We start from the raw sequence: 20,329 nt of genomic DNA on the forward strand, positions 1-20,329 counted from the left end.
CTATTTGTCTAGTAGGTGGCAAGGACATAAGGAAATTTTTTCTACATATCAGTGGGCTGTTAAAAACATTCAAAAACTCAAACTTTTGTTTAAAAATCATAGAACTAGTTATCAAATAATAAATGGTACATCAAAATATGACTTTTATTGGTAATTGTGTTACTTATAAAATATTATAACCCAAAAGATACGTTTTTACCGTGTAGAAAAAATTCTATGCTAAAGTTTCAGCTTTCTTTTAGCGATAATGATAAAAAAAAAAAAAAATTATATCTTACTGGATATGTTAGGGCATGGGGGCATTGTATACATTCAAGAATAAAAAAACTAGAACCAACATTTTGTGAAAGTTTGACAAGTATATCTTGCTATGGAAGTCTGTACACGCCCGAGAAAAATGTATGCCCCGGTATGGCAACAGTCCCATTCTACACGGCAATGTAGAAAACGCGGCAACCCTGGCAGCCACCACTGTCCCGCGTGCATACCTTCCGATATTTACAGTGTACATAATAAAAAATACAGTACAGTACACTGTGTTTACAGTACATTTACATGCCTGTATTACAGTTATTATTACAGAATTATTAGTATAGCATTATTATTACAGTATTGTTATTGTTACAGTGTTAGAGTATTATTCTTATGTGTTTCTATGCCATATCATACATTACCTATATGTATACCACTACGAAAATCTACGGGTGTTAGGGCGATATTTTCGATGACCGGACTTTTGGCATGACCGGACCACCCTTCCCCCAATTAGTCCGGGCTTTCGAGGTTCGACTGTATATGTATATATATATTTGTTTTTTGGCTACCTCCCTTGTAAGGGGGAAAAAGCCTTTGGTATATGTATGTATATATATATATATATTATATATATATATATATAATATATGTATATTATATATATATATATATATAATGTATATATATATATATATATATATACTTTTTTTCCATACATTCAGTACTTGATACAAACAATTTGTTCTCTCCTCAGGTTATAGAAACCATACAAAAAAATCCTGATGACCAGCAGATCATGACACCTGCATGGAACCCCGCTGACACTCGATCTGTAGCCTTACCGCACTGTCTGTACCAGTTTTATGTTGCTAATCGAGAATTGTCATGCCAAGTGTACCAACATTATGTGGACGTGGGACTTGCTGTACCCCTCACCATTGCCAGCTCTGCTCTCCTCATACATATGGTTGCTCATATCACAGGACTTAAGGTATGTATGTTGACATATATGCAAAAGCAACAACCAAACTGGTCCACAGATAAACCATATGAGGGGAGACTAAAAACACTGGGTCCACCAACTTTGAAAGTTCGAAGAGGAAGAGGGGATATGATCACAGTATTCAGGTCTAAAAGAGGATAGATTATATTGATTTAGGATAGGAGGGCTTGAAGAGGTCATGGGAACAAATTAACCATTCACCTCGGATGACATGATGTGGTGTCAAGGGATGGTTGGACACAAAATCAGCTGACATCAAAACATGCCATGAGTGAATTGGATCACTACCTCCATGGCATCAAGGGGGAGATAAACATCGTACCTCAGGTGGCATGATATCATGCGCACGATGAGTGGCATGTGTTTTTAAACATCGTATATACTTGTTTTTGTGTTGTTTTTTCCAAATAGACGGTACTTGATACTTACATGGGATTAGTTTATAATTATGACGTAATACTGACGTAATAATGACGTAATGACTACGTCACCCTCCTGTGGTGTATGGTTAGACATAAATTTCTCCAATTGATACCAAATGATACTTTTACAGGATTAGTCGATAATTGTGATGTAATTATGACAATAATGACGTAAGCCTCGCGGGCAACCTCCTGTGGTGAGGAGGGAGAGGGGGAGGAGGGAGAGGGGGAGGAGGGAGAGGGGGAGGAGGGAGAGGGGGAGGAGGGAGAGGGGGAGGAGGGAGAGGAGGAGGAGGGAAAGAGAGATGAGGAGAGGCGGAGGAGGAGGGAGAGGAAGAGAAGGGGGAATGGGAGGAGGATTGGGGAAGGGAAAAGAAGAGGAGGAGGAGGAAGGGAGAGGAGGAGGAGAGAGGGAGAAGATGCCAACTGATACTTTCCCGGGATTAGTCGATAATTATGATGTAATTATGACGAAAGCGGGTGGGCAGTCTCCTGTGGTGCATAATTACGCTGGATTGGCTGCTCAGGTCAGAGTCACGGGTTCACTGACCTTGCCCATTATAAGTAAATTTCTTCAATTGATGCCAACTGATACTTTCCCGGGATTAGTCGATAATTATGATGTAATTATGACGGAAGCCGGGTGGGCAGTCTCATGTGGTGCATAATTACGCTGGATTGGCTGCTCAGCGCAGAGTCACGGGTTCATTGACCTCGCCCATTATGACGAAAATAATTGATGACATTTCATCTCGTGATTTGTGGTTTGCACCTGCCGGCTTTGACCTAATTGGACCAAATTCAACAATGATTGTGATTGGGGGACAAGGACACGTAGAGTCCCCTTATTGGCCAGCAATATCTATAAAAGGTCGGTCAAGGCCTCCTTCCAGCATTAGGAACCGGTCAAGACTGAAGATGACATCTGCACCTGCTCGCCGTCAACCAGAACCTCAGCCCTCAACCTCGAGGCAAGATCCTGAGGAAGATAGCCATGATAGTCTGGATGAGTCCACGGAGGACTCGTCGCAGTGCGACTCCAGCGAGTTTGAGTTGGACTATGTAAGCGCCCTGGATACCACTATTGACAGCGACGAACCCCTCTCGAGTGTGAGGGACAAGGCCTGGAAAAGGAACGCTCCAGGGACACCAGGGTTTACATGGTCCAACAATGAAAACGTCATACGGAGGTATGGATTCACGGGCAAGACCGGCATCACGGTGGAGCTCGACGACTCCTCGTCTGTCATGGACGTCTATAAGGCGTTCATGACAGACGAACTGATTTGCCACATTGTCGAGGAGACCAACCGGTATGTAGAGTTGATACAGCCAACATTATTTATGTGTTTTCTTATACTCAAACAGAAAAGGTGAGCACAGTATTTACATGAGCTATTTCCTTGCTCTTATTTTCTATAGGTTTGCCGGAGTACCTTCCGCTGGGTGGCATCCACTTACACCTCAAGAACTGCACCTATATCTTGGCTTGAGGCTCATGATGGGCCTCAATATAAAACCCAGGTTGCAGGACTACTGGTCGACGGACCCAGCTTTTTACCAGGCCTTGTTTGGAGACACAATGCCCAGAACGAGGTTTGAAAACATCTCGGCAAATCTTCATTTTGCAAATAATGAAGATGAAGATGAGGAGGATAGACTTTGGAAGCTGAGGCCGGTCATAAACATGCTCAGCCACAGGTTTTCATCGGTATATGTGCCTGCACAGCACATTTCCATCGATGAAAGCCTGTGGAAGTTCAGGGGCCGCCTCAGCTTCCGAATGTACAATCCTTCTAAACGTGCTCGTTTTGGGTTCAAAGTATGTATACAATACATAAATTGTAAATGTATACTTTCAGCATATGATTACATTATTTGACTACACTACACACATGACTACACTACACCATGAATCATTATTATTCTTATTCTACAGGTGTACAAGCTGTCGGAAAGCTCGGGGCCTGCCGCCGGATACACTGCCGCCTTCAAGATCTATTCAGGGAAGGATAGAAGTGAACTTCCCTGTTCACAGAAGGCGGTAGTGGACCTCATGGAGGACGCCGACCTCTTTGACAAGGGGTATACTGTTTATGTAGATAACTGGTACACATCTCCTTCCTTGTTCCACTATCTTCAGGCTCGGAAGACTGGGGCCGTCGGAACCGTCAGGGTGAACCGGCGCTATATGCCTACGGACCTCAGCGTGGACAAGAGAGGGGATGTGGACCATCGGTCGACTGCCACAGGAATGCTGTGCTTGCAATGGAAGGACAAAAGGACGGTCACCATGCTAAGCACAGTCCACACATCCGGCATGGTTGATGTGCAGAGCCGTGGTAAGGTGCTCCAGAAGCCCAAGTGTATTGCGGAATACACCAAGCATATGAAGGGTGTCGATCTGAGCGACCAGCTTGCCAGGTCGTACCCTTCAGTCAGGCGATGGAAGAAGTGGTATAAGAAACTCTTTTTTTTCCTGTATGACATGACAATAGTCAATTGTCATGCCATATGGAAAAAACTGGGCCACAAAGGGGATCATTACCACTTCCACCGGACCCTGGCAAATGCCATGCTCAATGAGTATGCCGGGCTTCTGGAGCCCTACAACCAGCGTGGCAGCCCATCTCCCATGCCCGTTCCCTCAAGACTGCAAGGGAAGACTTCCCATGCAGTCACAATGACAGAGGGGGGCAAATACCGAAGGTGCTTTTTGTGCTACCGTGACGGTAAGAGGAAGATGACCCGCAGTACGTGCAGGGTGTGCAAGAAGCCACTCTGCACGTATGGTTGTTTTCAAAAGTACCACGAGGAAAAAAATTTGTAAGTAGTTATCGGGTCATCTTTCTCTCCCCCCTCTATCATGGGTCAGAAGCAATGCAGCAAGACACAGTACCCCCTATTTCCTGTGGCTGCGGCCGTGATGGATCAGAAGCAATGCAGCAAGACACAGCAATATTTTTGTGGTACTATGGTTCAGAAGCAATGCAGTAAGAACCAGCAAATTCCAATCGGGTCATTCCTCGCCCGATCTGGGTCAGAAGCAATGTAGCAAGACACAGCACACCTTATTTTCATTGTGTGAATGTATGTATATATTGTGTATATATATTTTTTCTATATATGTATTGGATATGGTCAGAAGCAATGTGGCAAGACACAGCACACTTTATTTTTGTTTTGTGTTTTGTATATATATTGCATATATATATTTGTATATTTGTATATTTTTATTTTTTATACATAAAGGTGTAGGATATGATATTGTGTTTTCATACTTTCCACAATTTTACAAAATAATACATACAGTTTCTGTTGTATTATACATCCGTAACTTCCCAACTCGAACAGGGAAAAAAAGGACATACTTTGAAAAAAAAAAAAAAAAAAAAAAAAAAACTAATAAATATTTCTCTTATATACAGGGCTAGTATGAAGAATATGAAAGCATTTCAGTGTGTCTCATGACTACTGAGGAAAACCTATACATATGGATAGGTGTTTTACAAAGTCCTTTTTTTTTGTCATATTTTACAAAAAACTAAAGAAAGTGTATACTTTGAGCTCTCACAGAAGAATAAATCTCATTTTCAGTATTTAATATTTTATACCAAAGAGTAGCATGGACAACATGGAAAATTTTGTTCGTCTTCCTTGACTACAGACATCAAACTATAATTTATGAGAGATATTGAAAAAAATCTAAATGCACAAATTTGGTCAAATAAAACAAATAAAACAAAAAATCATAAAACACCAAAATGTTTGATCAAACACCAGAAAAATATGATGTCAGTCCTCGCGCGGTCAAGCCGCATCACATGCCATCCGATGTAAGGGCCCGCGCGAGGATCTACCATATCCGGTTTTTCGTATCTACACAACAAGCGGCTGCCATGAGGTGAATGGGTTAAGGAAGATAATATCTCTAAAGGATGAAGAAATAGTTTTCCATATAGATGCATGAATACTTGGAATAGCTTAGAAAGTGACTTAGCCCAAGCGGTAATAATACACAAGTTCAAATCTAGATATGATGATTGGAAATCAAGAATATAGAATAAGTTGGAACTTTACATGAATTTGAAGCTAATTATGATTAATTGGAGAGTAGAAGATGGGACTTGACAAGCATTGCTCCTTTCCTGTATACTACAATTAGGTAAATACGCATACATACATGTTTGATAGTTAGTGAATAAGATTCCACAAGCATAGCTACATTCCTGTATGTTCTATATATGTATATATATATATATTTATATATATATGTATATATATATATATATGGAGTGACGTCATCGTCGAAATCGACGGACAGCTTTATGCATATGCATGTATGCATGCATTATGAGATATAAAGTTACAGCTGTAATATTTTCCTTTCTCTTGTTCTCTTTCACCCTGAATGTGGATAACCAGAGAAAACACAAGCCTGTCCACAGGATACAAAATTACTCTGCTAAAACGACAAAATAGATATGATCAGGATGTCAGAGTCCTCGTGTCCCCACTCACGCCTTGGGGGTGCCAGTGTCAGTGTCCTCATATGCTAAGAGTTTTTTTTTTTTTTTTTTTTTTTTTTCCTCCTTCCAACAAGCTGCATTGCTTCTGATCCAGAGTGATGGGTGAGATGTAGGCATGACCTGTCATCCAGGAAGAGCCAAGATGAGAGGGAGGGAGGGATGGGTGGTGAATGGGAAAAGCCCATGGCATATGTATGTATTATTTTCCCTTCAGTTTGGTCTGATTCAGTATTGTTATAGATTACATTTCTTTGATTATACGTTAGTCCCTTTGAATCTGTCTTTATTGTTGATGACAATACATATGGTGAATCTTGCCATACCATATTGAGGGACCAGGTCTGAATCAGTTTAATATAGAGTGGGAGGGAGTGAAGGATAGAGTAGAGCTAAGAGTGGCAGAGGAATGGGGATGGTTTAAGGAGGAAGTCACAAGGTGTGCAAAGATGGTATGTGGAACAAGGAGGATGGATGGATGGATGGGAGGAAATAGAAGGTATGACAGAAAATTTTGAAAGTAATAAAAAGATGTTTTGGAAAGAAATTAAGAGAGGAAGAGGAGGCGAATCAAGTAGAGAAGAAAAGGTAAAAGGTGCAGATGGAGAGATGATAATGGAAGAGAAGGCCGTAAGAGGAAGATGGGCAGAGTATTTTAGGGAGTTGCTAAATGTGAAGGAGGATAGGGAGGGAAAGGTAGTTGCAGTGGGAAGCACTAAGAAAATGACTGTGATAAGTGAGGAAAATGGAGGAGAAATAAGGAAAGAAGAGGTGAAGGCAGTTGTTAAGAGGATGAGAGCAGGAAAGGCACTGGGTTAGATGGATGCCATGCAGAATGTCTAAAAAAAGGAGGTACAGTGATGGTGGACTGGCTGGTGAGGTTATTTAATGTTTGTTTGAGAGAGGGTAGAGTGCCGGAGGACTGGAGGAGTGCCTGTGTAGTTCCACTTTACAAGGGAAAAAGGGACAAGTGTGAGTGCAGTAGTTCCAGAGGGATCAGTTTGTTGATTGTAGTTAGTAATGCTTATGGGAAGGTTTTGATCTAGAGGATTAGGAGAGGAACAGAGGGAGTAATTGGTGAGGAACAGTGTGGGTTTAGGACAGGTAGGGGTTGCGTGGATTAGATTTTTGTGGTAAGACATATGTGAGAAAGCTTTAGGAAAAGGTAAGGATTTTTTTTTTTTTTTTTTTTTCCCTCCCTTTATTTGGAAAAGGCTTATGACAGGGTAGACAGGAAGGTACTGTGGGAGGTATTGTAGATGTATGGGATAAGAAGAACGCTTTTAAGAGCAGTCAAGAGTTTTTACAAGAGTAGTAGAGCAATGTATTAGAATATGTAATGGAGAGAGCGAGTGGTTTGAGGTAAAGGTGGGACTTTGCCAGGGATGTGTTATGTCACCTTGGCTGTTCTATTTATACATGGATGGGGTGGTGCAAGAGGTAAATGCAAAAGTAATGGGTCCAGGATTGGAGATGGTTAAAGAAAATGGAGAAAAGTGGGAGATAAGCCAGCTGTTGTTTGCGGACAACACTGTGCTTGTAGCATGATCAGAGGAGATATTGAGGAAGTTAGTGACAGAGTTTAAGAAGGTGCATGAAAGAAGGAAGTTAAAGATGAATGTGGGTAAAAGTAAGGTGATGAGATGTACAAGGGGTGAAAGTGGCAGTAGTCTGGAAGTGAGCATTAAGGGAGAGAGACTGGAGGAAGTGGATAGTTTTAGATACTTGGGTGCGAATGTGGCAGGAAAGGGAGGAGTGGAGATGGAGGTAGAATGTAGATTGAGAGAAGCAAGTAAATGCCATGAGGGAAATGTAACGAGAAATAGACATTTGGGAATGGATGCTAAGAGGAGATTGTATGAAGGAGTGATTGTACCAACAGCACTGTATGAGGCAGAAGCATGGAACATAAGAGAAGAGGAATCTGAAAGTGTTTGAGATGAGGTGCCTGAGAAGTATGATAGGGGCTTACTAGGCTGGATAGAGTTAGAAACAAGGTGAGAAGGAGAACAAGAGTAGAAAGGGAGTTGGGAGATAGGGTTGATGAAAGAGTATTGGGATGGTTTGAACACATGGAAAGAATGAGTGAAGAAAGAATAGTAAAAGAGGTGTGGGAGGCAGAGGTGGAAGGAGTAAACATGAGGGGGCAACCTAGGACCTAGGATGAGATGGATGGATGGGGTAAAAGGGGCATTGGGAAAGAGGGGAGTGTCTGTTGAGGAAGGATGGGAGAAGACAAAAGATAGGAGTGAATGGAGAATGGTCGTGTATGGATGATGCTGTAATGCATGAAAGGGAGTGGAGGGGGGATGGAGGGTGAGGGAGTATGTGTGAAAAATAAATTGATGCAGCCCAAACAAATTTCTCCATTTCTGAAGCAGCTTTCCTATGGATGTGCTATCTTGCAACACTGCTTCTGACGTAGGGCAGTGGGCGAGATGCAGGGATGACCCATCATCCAGTAGGAGCCAAGATAAGAGGTAGGAAGGGGTTGGATGGGAGAGGAGTATGTTGGGGATGAAATGGGTGGGAATGGATTTTGTGCCTTTGTTTTTTGGCTACCTCCCTTGTAAGGGGAAAAAGTCTTTGATAATGTGTGTGTGTGTGTGTGTGTATATATATATATATATACATATACATATATATATATAAACATATAATATATATATATATATAGTATTGTATATATATATACAAACACATATATGTATATGTGTGTGTATTTACCTAGTATCTTATGAGAAGGGGAGCTATGCTTGTGGTGGCCCGTCTCTATATCACGCCATATCTAATATGTTCTTAAATTCATATATTGTTTTTGCACACACTATTGTTTTGTCAAATGTGTTCCATACATCCAGCACTCTGTGGGGAAAGCTGTTCTTTTTCAGACCTCTTCTATAACTGCCCTTTTTGAGCTTCCTTCCATGTCCTCTTGTGTTTCTCGTCCCAATTTAGTAAGTCTTATATTTGCCACACGAATACACCCATGTACATCATACACTGATTTCATGTGAACACACACATCATGTGACTAATTCTATTCATTTAAATGTACCTGTCATGGAGTGGGAATTGTATTCTCCCCAGTCCTTTTCCTCTCTCTCTTTTATCATCTTCATTCCAATTGCTCTCGGCAGCCTGGAGAATTAATCTATACACTCGGGGAAGCACACGTGAACAGCGCTCACCGACAAGCCCTAGAAACGCAGCTGAAGAGAACCCCCAGGCCTTTCCCTGTGCTCCGCATTAAACGGAAAGTCGGCAAAATAGATGACTTTGTGATTGATGACTTTGAGATTTGTGGCTACAACCCACATGTCAAGATTAAGTTGGACACAACAGTTTGAGCTGTATGTATGTGCCATGCACAGTTCCTCCTGGTAAGTTCCGTACTTTGTGCCTTGTGGTCATCCATTTATTGGGCATCCTGATCCTTCAGGAAACCTGTTTTATTCTCAATTGATAAGAATGTCAGAGGTACAGGTACTCCTCGTTTAATGACTTACTCGGTTAGCGACGACGCGGAGTTACGACGGGCTTTATGACAGACGTTTAACGTAAATCTCCCGAAGTTACGACGTCGTGTACGATAATTAAGTTGGCTGAGGCAAATTTGTATGATGTCATAATTGAACTTGTACGGTGGATATTAGCTGTGAGGTAAAGTGTTCTGCAGCTTAGGTCTACATTACCATCCTGCAAGCTGCAAAAACTACCTGGGGTACAGTATATACCGGTAGTGGTAAATTTTTAGTTTCGACCATGGGCGCAATATAGCAATAGAAAATTAATTATTAATTTTGTAAATTATAATGTATGAAAGTAATATGCAATTTTGTGAGCGGAAAAAAAAGGTGCTAAAACAAATTTCGTAAGTAACGAAGTCATGTCGGACGAATGGTACACCATGTTTGTTATGTTAGATGCCGATGTCGAAGAAATAAAAGGATGATGAATTCGTCTAACCTAAACTAAACTAACATGACCTGTGTTTGATAAATCATTACCTGCAAATTAAATGTCATCCGGCTCGTCCTCGTTGTCGTCGTCGTGAGAGACGTTGGCAGACGACAAGATGGCGTCCCAATCCTATGCTACCGACTTCATTCATTAGCATATTTTCTTGTAGCATGGTATTTTTTACTTTCATTTCCGCCCACAAAATTGCATATTACGTTGATACATATTAATTTACAAAATTAATAATTAATTTTCTATTGCTATATTGCGCCCATGGTCGAAACCAAAAAAATACCCCGGTATTCAATATGGAATGTCAGCATACGCGGATTTGGTCATATACGGTAATTTCAGGAACCTAACCACCGTAAATAAACAGTAAATAAAGCTTTAATGTACTGTATAAAAGAGGGGAAATACACGAAAATAAAGATACATGTATTGCTGGACATTGTACATACAGTACATGTATGTATATGTATACACTTTCGCTTAACGACCAATTCGGTTAACGACGGCGCGCTGGTCCCAATTGTCGTTGTTAAACGAGGAGGGGTTGTATTTACCTAATTATATAAGAACTATTCTCATAAGGGGGTTCCATACAGCAATTAAACTTGGCTTAAAATTAATGGTTTAAGATTGCAATGTGGCCTCTTTTAGGTTGTTCCATTAACCCATTCAACTCCGATGACAAGATGTCTTGTCATTTGGTCAAATAGAACAAAAAATCATAAAACACCAAAATGTTTGATCAAACACCAGAAAAATATGACGTCAGTCCTCGCTTCGCTGCGAGCGAAGCGAGGACTGACGTCATATTTTTCTGGTGTTTGATCAAACATTTTGGTGTTTTATGATTTTTTGTTCTATTTGACCAAATGACAAGACATCTTGTCATCGGAGTTGAATGGGTTAAATGTGTCTGTATAAAACTGTTTCTAGATATTCTCCAGGCATGTCTTGCTGGCCAAGCAAGTTAGCTAACTACTACTTGCAGCAGAGATCAAGGTAACAGCAGTCCAAACCCTCCTGACAGCGAGTTGGACCAAGGTCATGGTTCGTAAATCCCACGCTACAAAGTCCTGTGTAAGGGGCACTGTCCTAGCCTCCTGATGTGGGAGAAGTATGCGACAATTTTTTTTTTTTTTTTTTTTTTTTTTTTTCTTTCTGTTTTCCCTCTCTCCCACGACCTTGAGGTGCTCTTTCATTCCAAACAATGAGATCTCTGTCAGATGTATCCACACCTTGTCAGATTTTTTTTCCTCCCTCTTTTAATGATACGTATACATACATATACCAAGGCTTTTTTCCCCCCTTACAAGTGAGGTAGCCAAAAGGAAAAAGGCATAAAATCATTCCCACCCATTCCATCCCTATATACACTCCACTCCCCTCCACCCTCCCTCTTATCTTAACACCTCCTGGATAATGGGGACATTCTAAAAAAAAAAAAAAAAAAAAAAAAAAAAAAAAAAATAAAGGCATGATGCATATACCAAAGGCTTTTTTCCCCCTTACAAGGGAGGTAGCCAAGAAACAAAGGCATGAAATCCACTCCCACCCATTTCATCCCCACATACTCCACTCCCATCCACCCCTCTCCCTCCCTCCCTCCATCCCTCTTATCTTGGCTCTTACTGGATAATGGGTCATCCCTACATCTCGCCCATCCCTACATCTCCTGGGTCAGAAGCAAGACACAGCACATCCACAGCAAGGCCGCTGTTACAAGAATAGACGATGAAAAAATTAGGTGAGGCATATTGCAGAATGAAAAGAGCGTTTTTAAAGAAGACTGGAACAGTTTGGGCATCTCAGTAGGGAAAGATTAAAGAAAAGAAAATGAAAGGCAGAGGTGGGTGGAGTGAGGTTAAGGGGAAGAGTAAGAGTGGGGTGATAGGGTAAAAGGGTTCTTGGAGGCAAGGGGAGTGCCTGTTTAGCAGGGAATGGAGAGGGCAAGACATAGGTGTGAGTGGAAAGAGGCTGTGAAGGGCTCATATACTGATGCACCCTCAATTTTTTTTTTTTTTTTTTTTTTTTTTTTTTTTTTTTATACCATGGGGGTGCTTGATTCAAGGAGCCAAGAAAGAAATAGGACAACAATTGGGTGAAGGATGGCCTTGACTATCCCATGCCCCCTTATAAGAGGAGAAGGCTTTTTGGTACATATGTTTCTATTCTCAATCTCATTGATATCCTTTATTCTGTGTGGGGACCATACCACCACTGCCTATTCTATGCTAATATAGGGCAGATAAAAGTTCTCCAATATTTATATATATATATATATATATATATATATATATGTATATATACACACACACACACACAGTACTTGTCAAAGGTGGCCACTTATTCATGACAAAAAGGAAGGCATTTTCTGAGGTGAAATTATGTAGATAGAATCTATCTGGCAACTGCCTTCTGTCATGCTGGGCCAACAGAGTGGAATGTGAGGGAGCAGGGGATAGAGATTGCATACTTTTGATGAGTACTGTATATATTTATATATATATATATATATATATATTCGTGAAGTAAGGAAGCAGGTTTTCTTTGATGCATGTTGAATTAAATACGACAGCATTCTGACAGTTGTTCAACGAGGACCCCAGAAGGTTGAAACTCCTGGAGGCATTCCACATCAGGGATTCTGCCCCCCACTATAAACATACAGGCGGACATGACATCCAGTATTAAGTTTTATAGTAACGCTAACCTGAGACATCGCTATATCAAGGTCCCCTCTCCCCCTCCCCTCCCACCCCCCACTCCCCCACCACTTGGACGATCAGATAGACTCTGCAATGGGAACTCGGACAGCAGTTTATGTATTTAAACCTTTCTCTCTCTCTATCATTTGTACTTTCCTTGTAGACGTAAGTAATAGCACTCTTGTTAAATATCTTTTGTTACACCTGTATATTTGTATTTGTATCTTTGTAATTTATATGTACCAACATTTGTATTCATTATTGCAGAAATTTTGTCAATCTTGATGATGTCTCTTTGAAGACGAAAGCTCGATAATATTAAATGGAGAACTATGGAGATCTTGTATTAGCTCACCCTGCAACTGGAAAAAAGTTGATAAGAAATACAGAAAACATTAAGAAAAAGTTGAACTGTCAGAATGCTGTCGTATTTAATTCAACATGCATATATATATATATATATATATATATGTATATATGTGTATATATATGTATATTATATATATACATATATATACACATATATATGTATATTATATATATATATACATATATGTATACATATATATATATATATATTCCATCTCTGTAATTGAAAATCAATTTCATGATCAATCTTGTTTGTGTCAAAGCCACAGTTTTGACAAGTTTGGTTATAAGTGGTTCATGACCAACAGTAGACCTATTTCTTTTGTTTTTTGTAGTTGTTCCCTCCCATTGAATAAATCATTGTCAGTCTCTTTGTTACCCATTGTCACACTTGACAATGTAGACAAAATATATAAATGGAGCCATGTAATGGCTCATCATAATCTTCACTTTGTGTGCCAACGTGATTCAGTTTAATGCCACAAACTCCCCCATTTTGATGCTAGGACGGTGCCCTTGGTCCAACTCGCTAGCAGCAGGGTTTGAATCTCCGTCACCTCAACCTCTGTTTTTACCCATTCAACTCCGATGACAAGATTCTTGTCGTCATTTGGTCAAATAAAACAAAAAATCATAATAAAACACCAAAATGTTTGATCAAACAGCACCAAAAAAATATGACGTCAGTCCTCGCTTCGCTTCGTGCGAAGCGAGGACTGACGTCATATTTTTTTGGTGCTGTTTGATCAAACATTTTGGTGTTTTATTATGATTTTTTGTTTTATTTGACCAAATGACGACAAGCATCTTGTCATCGGAGTTGAATGGGTTGAGTAGCGACCTGCCCAGCCTGCAAGCATGTTCTTGCAGATTCTTGTTTGGATTTGATTCATTCACAGTTTGATCAAAGATTACAAAGGCTGAGCATGCCGACAGGAGACCTTTTGGTGTATATCTAGGTCAGATGCGAAAAAAAATCATAATAAAAAATAAATAAATAAAAACTATAATAATGTAAATAATAAATAAAATACATAAATAAATGCATAGGAATAGTTAAATAATAAACAAAAAGGTAAATGCAGTGGTAAATAATAATTGACATATAATTAAAAATTGAATCACAATGGCAAAAGCCGACAAGACTGTGAGAATCAATGAGAATCAAGGAAATAATGATAAACAGACATGTGGTAATAAAACAAAACAAAACAAAACAAATAAGATAGATTATAATCTTTACAGCATCTTGCTTAGGTGTTTATCTAAATAATTCTTAAACTGAACTACATTGCACTGCCTCTGCAGGAAGTTTATTCCATTCATTAACTAAACGGTTGGCCAAGTTGTTTCTACCCACTTCCAAATTTAATCTATTTCATGTCAGTTTGAGACCATTGTTTCTTGTCTGATTCTCATTCAGTGTGAAAATTTTGTCACTTTTGATAACTACCCCTTTGCTTCCAGAACATGATGGTGCCTTGTTAGAACGGCCTTCACCTCAGCAGCCTCTGTCACAAATAGCGACACTCCAACCCCTTTGGCCAATGAGCATGCTCTTGCAGATTCTTGTTTGGATTTGGTTTGTTCACAGCTTGATAAATATTCTTCTTTGCTTCCAGAATATGATGGTGCCTTGTTAGATACTTCCCTCTTCTGTAGGAGAGGTAAGCTCAACTGCAGGGAGAATGAAGGTTGTGGTAGTACACGTCTTTCTTGTCTGACATTCCCCACAACCTCGTCTGTTGGTTGTTATATTTTTTTCCTTGCTCTTCTAGCAATTTCAGTCAGCTGAAGGTTGAATCCAGGACTGAGAGGAGTCAGTTATTTCTGCCTCAGACTCCTCTGCTCAAATGAGTCAAATCAGTTGACAATAGCCAGAGCAGATTAATAAAATGTTCCACTGTATTGAATGTATTTTTGTCTCCTTGATTTTATTTGACAAAAGCTAGTGCAGCCCTTCAAGATATGAGCTCTCTCACTGACTCTGTTTGAATGTGTTCATATGGATGGATCAGGAACTGAGGATGAAGATGTGTTTTCACTGACTGGGATTGTTTTGTTGATTTCAAGATGACCCTTCTCTAGAGGACCATAGATCCAGGAACCCTGAGTGAATGCCTCAGCAGTCTCAGCATGCGAATCTCTCAAGTTCAAATCCTTGGATTGGACACATGAATACAACCACAGTCTTATGTTACCAGCCTATTGGATTATCCCCATGTCTTGTATAGACAACACACACACACACATGCGAAACCAGTCAAACAACATGCCGCTTGTTTACCCTACCGTTACTCTAAAGCCTGTGTGCATCCTCATGTGCAAGTAACGGTGCTCTATGTTTGTGTGTTTCCATAAGATTCCTCAGCTTGGGCATGACTGTTAGGTAACAAACCCCAGGTCTGGTAAAGTATAGTTCAGTATTATTACACTGAAAAGGAACAACTAGGGACTGCTTTCATATGAGCCTGTGGAGGAGTCAGCCACTTGAAAGGTTCTCCCACTCCGGCTGTTCATCGTAGAGAGCACCTGCTCCTGCCTCACAGAGGAGGAGGACTCGGGAAGCACCATCCTCATCCAGCGGCGGCGCCAAGGGGGGCCTTGGGGGGTTTTAGCCTCCCCAAAATAGTGGTCAGCCCCCCCCCCAACTGAAATGAGCAAATTGAACATTTAAAACACTCATTAAAATAATTTTATTAAGTGGAATTTTTAGTGGCCAGGGCTAAAAATTTGTCAGCCATCAGTGCTAGCCCTACCATTAACCCCCTCCCCATCTGAAATGAGGACAATATATGTGTATTATTGCGGTGTTATGCAAGTTCAACTGCTTTCATTATATATGACCCATGCCTCAAATCACCTGTAACCTGTTGTAGAAATGTCATACATTACAGATAGCCTATCTGTAATGTGTGACATATATGCATAGCCTATCTGAGATAGACTATGCAACGAATCAGGGCATGGCCAGGCGACAATAGTATTCCCAAAGTATATAGACCAGGGGTTCTCAAAGTGGTCTATATAAACCCCGCAGGGGTCGATCGGAACATCCAAGGGGTCGATGAATAATCAGGGTGTCGGTGAATGTTTACTGCTGGAGTAGAAGAGACCATTTAAAACTAATTTCAAACTACAAAATTACACTGTATTAATGATTATGCTAATAAACAGTTTTAGTTAATACCAATTATTGCTTTAATACCGATAATATAAGAATACTTTATAATAGGTTACAATACATTATTGTAGTGGAATTTATATATGTGTATGTACATATATATAAATTCAACGCACCCAAGTTGTATCACATTTGACCTCTGTCACACTCCAAACTTCATCATAATTCTTAACTCTTCTTAAACTTTTCTTCGCATTCGTTCTTATCCTCTACCCACGTTGATTTTTTCTGTCATCTTTGAAATGGTGCCAATATGAATGGATCGTATTTATATGGAAAACCAGATATAACTAATATTAATGACTAATGAGACTGAGTAATTTCTTAAAGATGCAACAGATGATGAAATAGATTCAAACTTATTAAATAAAATCAATTGAAGTTTCAATTTTACAGCCTTTGTCCGCGCATGTTTGGTATGTAGTGTTCATAAGCAAGATGCATATTTTAGGCAAAATTGCGTTCTTGGCAACTATAAACTTCAATCAGTTTGATTGGAAACACTTTGAGGAATTTCGTGGTTGTTATTCATGCAGTTTCAGTTTGGTTGGTAGTGGGTTTGTTTGTGATTTTGTACATGCTGAGGTTTTTCTCAACTTGCTGTTTCAATCTTGTAAATCGGTTTCCCCACATGGAGATGATTTCACTTCATGTATCTGTTTTTATATTGTGGTGCTGCTATTGATATATGGCCATTTTTATGCATAATTATATAAATAACTGTATAAGTACTTTCCACTGCCTGGGATTGTTGCAACCCTAAAACATTTAGTGGAAGGGGGAAATGTGGACAGGGCCAGTGGAGCAAGGTCACTCACTGCCCTTCTGGATCACCATTTTGTGACGAATCTGGTGTTCATGGAGAGTTTGCTGCATTTGACGAAAACCTTGTCAGATCAACTCCAGTCCCCCGATCTCCAGCTTGCCTCAGCAGTTGATTTGGTTGAGGCAGTGATGTCTAGTCTCACAGAGATGAGAAACGAAGAGAGCTGGGAGCAACTACGAAATCATGCTGAAGAATTGTGCCAGACTGTAGGGATTCGCAGACAACTTGCACGTCAGAGGCAAAGGGCAGCCCCACGATACTTGGATGAGTTTGTCATAACATCCGGCATAGGACAAGATGATGATTCGAATGACTCCAATGTTACCAAGAGACCGATTTACTACTCCGTGATAGACAAGTTTCTCAGTGAGTTGAGAAGAAGGTTTTCTGGCGATGCATGTCAGGTACTTTTGGAGTATCTGCCCTCAACCTCAATCATCCAACCTTTTTGAAAAAGGAATGGCTGCAAATTACGGGGTGGAAGACAAAGATCTATCCGTAGAGCTGCACCAACTAAAAAGGTTGATTGCCAGAAAGCAGGAGCAGGGAATGGAAGTGGACACACCTATGCAACTTGCCATCATGCTCCAACTGTACAAAGATGCATTCATAGATTTGTATAAGCTAGTGCGTATTAATGTTACTCTTCCAGTTAACTCAGCATCATGTGAAAGAAGCTTTTCGTGCCTAAAGCAACTGAAAACCTGCTTGTGTAACAGTAGCGGTGACAAACGTACCAATAATCTTGGAGTATTAAACATCAATTCCCAAAGAGCAAAGATGTTAGACAGGGATATGATTATCGATGCATTTGCTGCCAACCATAGGAATAGGCGTATCATTTTAAAGTAGGTGGAACGATGTATTTCCTGAGATATATCATTTCTCTTCTTTTTTTAACTTTATCTGTTTATGGTTGAAATCCATGAAATGTCAAAACATCAAGGATTTGCTGGGTCTTTCATATGAAGGACACTGAATGAAGAAAACATGTATTTCTATCTGTTTTCAAAACTATTCTTAAGGAACAACTTGCAATTAAGTTTCGCAAGAGGATTACATTTTAGTTATCGAAATATGTAAATAGTTTCTAAGGAAGTGCTTATGTTTCAAAAGTGTTTGTTCAGCTATATATGAATTGCATTTTCATTCATATAAATGTTTAACAAACCGTCAAACCTTTTTGTTTTTGTTTTTATTTCAATTTTTGTTTATTTGACATTTGAAGAAATATAACCTACTTCAAGTAATGTTTCATGAAGCAATTTACACAGACGTATATGCTACATGGGTTAAAAGGGTGATTAGATGCCAGGGCCCACAATACTATATAAGAAGCTTTTGAATTTCCACATTGGCCCTGAATTTCCTATGGAAAGGCATAAGGAAAGGAGAGGCATAAGGGGTGCTGGAGGGCCTCGGGCCAGCACCCTAAGGTTTGGGTCTTTTAATGTGCGTGGATGTGGTACAGATGAGAGTAAAAGGGAAGAGATAGGTAGTATGTTTGTGAGAAGAAAGTTGGATGTGTTGGCTTTGAGTGAAACTAAATTGAAAGGGAAGGGTGAGTGTAAGTGGGAGGGTATCAGGAGTGAAGAGAGGGCGAGGGAGGGAAGGGGTGGCTATTCTAGTAAGTGAGGAGATAGGTAAACGTGTAGTGGAGTGGAAGGAGGTTTCCTCAAGGATAATGTGGATGAAGGTGAAACTGGGAAAGGAGATGTGGGTCTTTGTAAGTGCATATGGGCCTGGCAGTGAGAAGAGCATGGAAGAAAGGGAGGCCTTTTGGATAGATTTAAATGAGTGCATAGAGGGTTTAGGAAGAAATGTCAATGTAATAGTACTGGGAGACCTTAATGCTAGGGTGGGAAATGGTCCAATCAATGGAGTGGTTGGGAAGTGTGGAGTTCCAGGAAAGAATCGTAGTGGAGAGTTCATGGTGGAAATGTGTCTAGAAAGAGAGTTGATGATAGCAAATACAGTGTTTCGGAAGAAAGTCAAGCATAAGTACACATGGGAGAGGGTGGTGGAGGGAAGGGTGGTAGATAGAGCGCTAATGGATTATGTAGTGGTAAATAGGATTATGATAGGAAGAGTTAAGGATGTACATGTGCTAAGGGGAGAGGGTGGGGGAATATCAGATCATTTTTTGGTGGAAGGTAAGCTGAGAGTGGAGGATAGATGGAGAAGGAGGAAAGGGACAAAAGATAGGGAGGTTCTTAGAGTGAACTTGAATGAAAAGGAAAAGGAGAAGGAGTAAGAAAAGAAGCTGAAGGAGGAGGAGTGGGAGGGAGTAAAGGATAGAGCAGAGATGGGTGTGGAGGAGGAATGGGGATGGTTCAAGGAGGGAGTCTTAAAGTGTGCAAGGATGGTGTGTGGAACAAGAAGGACAGGGGGAAATAGAAGAAAGGGTAGTGAATGGTGGGATGAGGAAACAAAGAAGGTTGTAGAAGAGAAGAAGCGAGCTTTCACAGATTGGTTACAAAAGAGGACAGGGGAGTCATATGAGACGTACAAAGAAAAGAAAAGAGAAGTAAAGCAAAAGGTAAAGGAGGCAAAGAGGAGAGCAGATGTGAAATGGGGTAGGAGTATGACAGAAAATTTTGAAAATAATAAAAAGATGTTTTGGAAAGAAATTAAGAGAGGAAGAGGAGGCGAATCAAGTAGGGAAGAAAAGGTAAAAGGTACAGATGGAGAGATGATAATGGAAGAGATGGCAGTGAGGGGAAGATGGGCAGAATATCTTAGGGAGTTGCTGAATGTGAAGGAGGATAGAGAAGGAAAGATAGCTGCAGTGGGAAATACGAAGAAAATGAGAGTGATGAGGGAGGAGAAATAAGGAAGGATGAGGTGAAGGCAGTTGTAAAGATGATGAAAGCAGGTAAGGCACCTGGTCTGGATGGATGTCATGCAGAATGTCTGAAAAAGGGAGGTTCAGTGATGGTGGACTGGTTGGTGAGGTTATTTAATGTTTGCTGGAGAGAGGGTAGAGTACCGGAGGACTGGAGTAGTGCCTGTATAGTTCCTCTTTACAAGGGAAAAGGGGACAAGTGTGAATGTAGTAATTTCA

General features: G+C 40.3%; 2 protein-coding genes across 5 annotated transcripts in view; one reads left to right on the forward strand and one right to left on the reverse strand.

The window, feature by feature from the left end:
• Positions 1–16,409, forward strand: part of LOC143031003 (thymidylate synthase-like) — a 53,651-nt gene extending 37,242 nt beyond the window's left edge. For 2 of the 4 annotated variants that reach the window (XM_076194332.1, XM_076194334.1), the window contains exons 12-14: positions 1,010–1,246; positions 9,347–9,589; positions 14,878–16,409. In XM_076194332.1, coding sequence (XP_076050447.1) covers positions 1,010–1,246; positions 9,347–9,556 — 447 coding nt within the window. In that variant the 3' untranslated portion in view covers positions 9,557–9,589; positions 14,878–16,409. The other 2 variants (XM_076194333.1, XM_076194335.1) reach the window with 2 other exon arrangements.
• The window catches only part of LOC143030569 (facilitated trehalose transporter Tret1-like), a 459,285-nt gene that overhangs the window by 366,538 nt on the left and 72,418 nt on the right, over positions 1–20,329 (reverse strand). The window lies entirely within an intron of this gene.

The sequence above is a fragment of the Oratosquilla oratoria genome, chromosome 12 (assembly GCF_046742065.1).
Source record: "Oratosquilla oratoria isolate Oo_2021 chromosome 12, ASM4674206v1, whole genome shotgun sequence".
In the NCBI taxonomy this organism is placed as follows: Eukaryota; Metazoa; Arthropoda; class Malacostraca; order Stomatopoda; family Squillidae; genus Oratosquilla; species Oratosquilla oratoria.